The following is a 6,000-nucleotide window of genomic DNA, read 5'->3' as shown; positions in this document are numbered from 1 at the left end:
TGAGCTATAAAAGCCAGTATGGAGTAGAACCAAATGCCTCTTTTGTCCCAAAGAAAGAGTATCTAATAATCTAATTATCAACACCATAAATAATATATGGTTACAAAATAATGAAATCATTTTTTTTTCCATTTCTTCAAGCTCAAATAATTTTTTACCTCAGTGATACTCCAACTAACAACCAAAGAGCTAACAATAAGATGTGTTTGAACTTGTCACAATCAAGTTTTTTTATCTCAGTAAAACTGTAATAAAACTGAAAATTATTAACTAAAAGGAAGAAAGCTCTAACCTCAGGAAAACTATATACAATCTTGAACTTGTTTGAGGCAATGTTGCTGAAATTGGGCATCTTACCAAGCCTTTTTCATGCCAAAAACAACATAAAAATAATAAATTTATACTTTCTTGAAATTTAAATGGTGGAAATGAAATATGAAGTCATAGCTTATCAATGAGATAGAACTGTAGAACTTACCTATGACACAATGTAGTATCTGTTTCAAAAGGTAAGCAAAAAAGAAAAGAAAGAAAGTCAAGTTAATATATATCAAAAAGATGAAAGCAAAAGAAAATGTGAATATTTTTAACAAGAAAAGAAAGAGAGGCACCTCAGATAATGGAACACCTCCAACTATAAAAAATTCATCCTTGAATTGGCGCTAAATTAATTTAAATACTTAATTGGATTACAAAAACAAATACTATGACAAAAATATTAACTTATTGAATTGAAAAAAATAAAAACCAAAATTGACCAAGTTTGACTTATATGGTACCTTTCCTTTCACTAAAAAAGAGCATTGTTTTAATAGAATAACAATTGACATCAATAAGTTATTTGAAATCGAAGCCCATAATATATCTTCATCAATACCCTACACACAAAAATTTATAAGAATTTCTCGTAATATAATTCGCATTTTTCGAATTAAAATAATCATACAAACCTCACGATTCAACAAATATTTCCAAAATCACTTCTTGTAATACCCTACTTTTTGTTTCTGTAAAATGTATACCAACATAAAATATGACACCAAATTTTTAAAAAAAAATTGTTGACTTTACTTTAAAGATTTATAAATAAAAAAGACAGGAAATTGTTTTTTGGGTTGAGATAGCAATGCCTTTATATCTTCGTTTGAAAGACCAGAAGAAAAGTCAACAAGAAGTGTTCATGAATTGATATGTAAGTAAAGTTATAGAATTAAAATAAATAAATAAATAAATAATAAAGAATTTGGTTTCTTGCCTTTATAAATAGAATCAAAAAGATCATAGACCCCCCAAGTAGATAAGAGAAGAATTACAGGCCCACTAAGTCCCCAATGTGTAACTTACATTGTCCCAACCTAAATTAAATAAATAGCAATATACTTTTATTTATTTTTATATTTATAAATTTATAAGTTTTTTATAAAATTCATGAGAAAAACTTACTTGGGTGAGCTATGGAATGTTCTTCTTGAAAGATTCAAACTTTAAACTTGGCTTCACTTTCAGGAATGTAATCTGAAAAAAAAAATGTTTCGAATCCTCATCATCTTTTGAGAAAAAAACAATGATAATTACTTTTAATATAATCATAATAAACTATAATAAATACCCCAGATAACTCTGTCAACTGGATATCATCAATCTTGAATGTAAATAAACTTGGAACCGGTTTAATTATAGAATGTCCAAGTAGATTTGCAAGATTATAACCCTGTAAGAAAACAATCATGTCTTAGATTATTTAAATAGCTGGATCAACATATTAAAATTAAAAAATGCAGTAAGCAATATTATTGAAATGGTAAAAGGACAAATATATCCAACCCACCGGGAAAATGGCAGCAGCCCTTGAGAGGAGGGGCAAATATTCAGGATATCGACTTTTCCCACTTAACATCCGCCATCTAATCTCATTTGTGACTCCTCCTTCGTCTACATGTTGATGTTTCCTGTTTATTATACTCAAAACTGGAGCCAAAATTACAGTTGCGCCATTCACAACCACATCTTGAATAGCACCTTCAGATCACAACAAAACCATTTATCCGATGGGAGTGCCTTCAGATCACATCTCCCACTCTCTCTTAAACAACCAACATGGTACTCTTTGTCACACTGTAAATATATTCAAACACACAAATAAATACATACACACATACATATATATATATACACATATATACATATATATATATATATATATATATATATATATATATATATTAGTATTACAGTTTACCTACCTGATCACATTTCCAACGATCTTCAAATACTAATTTTTCATCAGGATCGAACCTAATTTAGAGTTTCTTTCAATCCTCCATCGTTTGAAGCGGTTACACCTAATCTCCTTCAAATCAAGGATGGTTCAATGCGATTGTGGGCGTGCTGCTGTAATTCGGACTTCAACTACTAACAATAATCCAGGAAGACCCTTTTACGCATGTCCAATTAAGGTATGTTGTAGTTGAGAATTTTGTAATCGTAACCCTAGATGGGGATATCACTGTATGCGATTATAGGTATTGTAACCGTGGCTTTTGAAATTGACAGGAACCACGTAAAGGATTTATTTCTTGGGTAGATGATGATGAAAAGGATCATGGTGACAGATTGACAATCTCCTGGCTTGTGAGGTTGAACAAGAAGCTGAAAAATGAAAATCTTTTCTTGAAAATATGTTTATTTATTAGTTGGGTATTGTTCTTGGTGATACTTGTTTACAAGTTGTAAGGTGGGGATGAGTTGTTATTGTAATGGTAAAGTCTTTTGTAATGGTTAGGTTGTAGCAATGTATGTGATGGTATCATTATCTGTAATGGTTAGGTTGTAGCAGTGAATGTGACGGTATCCTTTTCTGTAATGGTTAAGTTGTCTATGTATTGTAATGCAGATGGTTAAGATTTTTAAGATCAATGAAAATGGTGTTTATGTATTGGTTAGGTTGTCTATGTATTGTAATGCAAATGTACTGTAATGGTTGTAGCAGTGTTGTATTGATTATGTTTTAAAGTGATGTATAAGCAGCATATTGACCATTAATTAGTACCAAACTATAACAGGGCAATGAGGGTGACATCATAAGAAGAATATAACAATCTAATTTAGTACCAAACTATTATGGAAAATATAAATGTAAAAATCAGTATAAACCAAATTATTATCTACCCAATGGTGTATCGTAAGAAGAAAACATTCCATTAATTAGTACCAAACTATTACAGGGCAATGAGGGTGACAAACTAGTTCATCCAAAAGTGCCAACATATTGGCTAAAACAAGTATCAAAATACTGCCCCTATTACAAACTATTCATAAATAATGTACCAAAATATTAGCCCTATTACAAGCAGCAACATAACACAATCCATTCATATTTAAAGTAACAAAAGACTAGCCTTATTACAAATCATCAAGTGGTTGCCTTTCCTTTCCCTTTTCCTTTAACTTGTGATTGTCCACCACCCCCACCAACAATTGGTCTTTGCCCTTTTCAGGTTCTTGCATTGTGACCAACATTGTTACACTTCGTACATGTTACTGATCTATGGGCCCTCAATGTTGTGTTTCCTCTAACAAAGTCCTCCTTTTCCACAATTGATATTGTTCTCTTCTTCTTTGGTCTTCCTATGGGAACATGATGTTTTGGAGGCAACAGAGTTGTTGGTATAGCTGAATTCTCCCACATGGACCTTCCATTGATTAGACTAACCTTAAAAGAATACATCTCTTTCCAGCTTGATAACCAGTAACATGGATGCACAAATGATTCTGGTATTCCCACATCTTTGTCATTCCTCCCCATGTCCCAAATAGCAGCCACACCATGTTTGCACGGAATTCCTATTAATTCCCACCTTTTTCATGTGCAACTTTGTTGACCTACATCCATAATACACTGATCTTGCCATGGTCTAGCAACTTGATATTTTCCAGCACCACAAAATGTTGCAACATACTATTTTGCCTTACTCTTTATCTTATCCAATATTATTGTAGCTGTAGGAGTCAAAGGACCTACAACTTTCTGATGAACTCAATGCAGTTAATAATTGGTGCATCACGACCATCTTCTATCTTGCTGTTGAATGCTTCACACAGGTTATTAGTTAGAGCATCACAATGTTCTCTCCCTGAACATAAACAAATTCTATGTCAGTATTCAATTTACCTTCTTTTAAAATTATTAAGTAGAGATCGAAAGTCATTATACCAGTAAAGTGGGAGCGAGCCCAACTTTGAGGAGGTATTTGTTTCAGCCACTCATAAGCATCATTGTTAAGCTTCTTTAGTTTTTCCATTGCTTGATGAAAGTGTTGTACATTAGAGGTCGTGGCACATTCCCAAAGAAGATCCTTGAACACCTTTCCCCTCCAGTTCTTTTTCATGTTGTCGTGTATGTGACGAAGACAATAGCAATGCTCTACACATGGAAATAGTGTTGCAATCGCAGGCAACAAACCCTAGCAATAGTAACATGTTTGTATGTTAGTATAACTGCATCAATAGTATAAAACTATAAAACCTAGTTTGGATAGGTTCCAATACCTTTTTCCTATCACTCATAAACGTGAAATTGGAATTTGTTCCCAAACCTAAGTCATCACCCAAATTACTTAAAAACCAAGTCCAAGAATTCAATGTTTCTGATTCAACCACAGCATAGGCTAAGGGATATATCCCATTATTACCATCCAATGCCTTTGATAAGAAACATAAATTACCAGAAAACATTGGTCAGTTAACACTACTTAAAATAAAGAACATACAATACAAAAAGAAATAAGAAGATCTTACCACAACAGATAAAACTTGGTCTGGATTTGGACCTTTCACGAAGGCTCCATCAAGTCCAAGAAAGTCCCTTCTTCCCGCTGCAAAACCTCGCTTCAAAGCTCCAATGCAAACATAGATACGCCTGAATGTTCTTGTCTCAACAGTTGGATTCGCTTCACTTTCAACATCAATTTTAGCCGTAGTATCTGGGTTACGTGCTTGTACCTCTAAAACATAATCCCTTAACAACCTGTATTGGCTGGCATAATCTCCTTGAACATGCTTTAAAGCTTGATGCTTTGCCCTAAAAGTTTTCATATGCAAAATGTCCATCTGGTACTCACGTTGGAGTTGCTCTCGTAAAGCCCTAATAGGAATCTTTGGGTTTGTCTCAATAACTTGTACTATATGCTCTGAAAGGAACTTATAGTCACATGCTTTGACTTTCCTTGTTTGTAGACATCGATGCTCCTTCGTGTATGTCTTAACCATCCAATCTATGTCACTCTTCCACTTACTATAATATATAACCCATGGGCATTTATCTTCTTCATTAGTAGCAAGATTTGGTATAGTGCCCTTACACACAAACCTAACCCTATTCTTATCATTTTTCTCTAATTGTATTTCCCTTCTTGTTCTTATGGAATGTAGTTTCACTTGTGTCTTAAAGTCCTTAGATGAACTGAAAGTTTGAAAAATGTAGAAGGGCTCACTAACCAAAGCTACATCATTTTCATAAGCCCTCTGTATGGACCTAATAGTTTTCCTTCGCTTACCATCATTTGCCTCATCTGATGAAGACCCAGACAACAAAACCTCTGTGTTGATCACTTCTAAGTCACCTTGTTGTGTATCTTCAGGTACATTACTTTCAGAAGAACCTCCAACCCATTCTACATCCTTGTCAATGTTCAGATGGAAATCTTTCATATCCACATCAACATCGTGTATGAGATTGTCCTCATCAATAAAAAAAATCACTATCTTCACTCTCACTATCATCATTAAACTCATCATTTCCACTGCCATTGTTGTGTCCACTACCATCATAATCATCCTCATTCTCTACATTCATTTCAAATTCAATATGGTCGACCAAAGATGGTTCTTTGTCCAAATGACTATCATTCTCAACTTCTGTTAGGTCTGGAACACTCTCATGCTCAATTGGAGAGTCATTCCACTCCAAGAACAACTGTTTGGAGCAATCTGGTGGCTCTT

At 33.5% G+C, this 6,000-nt stretch overlaps 1 protein-coding gene across 1 annotated transcript; it reads right to left on the bottom strand.

The window, feature by feature from the left end:
• Positions 1–3,493: 3,493 nt before the first annotated feature.
• Positions 3,494–5,709, bottom strand: LOC145007263 (uncharacterized). Its single transcript, XM_078966233.1, has 5 exons — positions 4,798–5,709; positions 4,549–4,701; positions 4,214–4,463; positions 4,022–4,133; positions 3,494–3,857 (listed from the first exon to the last, which is right to left on the bottom strand). The coding sequence occupies exons 1-5, from the start codon at positions 5,707–5,709 to the stop codon at positions 3,494–3,496; spliced, it is 1,791 nt and encodes a 596-aa protein (XP_078822359.1).
• Positions 5,710–6,000: the final 291 nt, after the last annotated feature.

The sequence above is a fragment of the Lactuca saligna genome, chromosome 7, assembly GCF_052625555.1.
Source record: "Lactuca saligna cultivar CGN05327 chromosome 7, ASM5262555v1, whole genome shotgun sequence".
Classification (NCBI taxonomy): domain Eukaryota; kingdom Viridiplantae; phylum Streptophyta; class Magnoliopsida; order Asterales; family Asteraceae; genus Lactuca; species Lactuca saligna.
The sequence above is the reverse complement of the archived record's forward strand: the minus strand, read 5'-3'. Positions and strand labels throughout refer to the sequence as shown.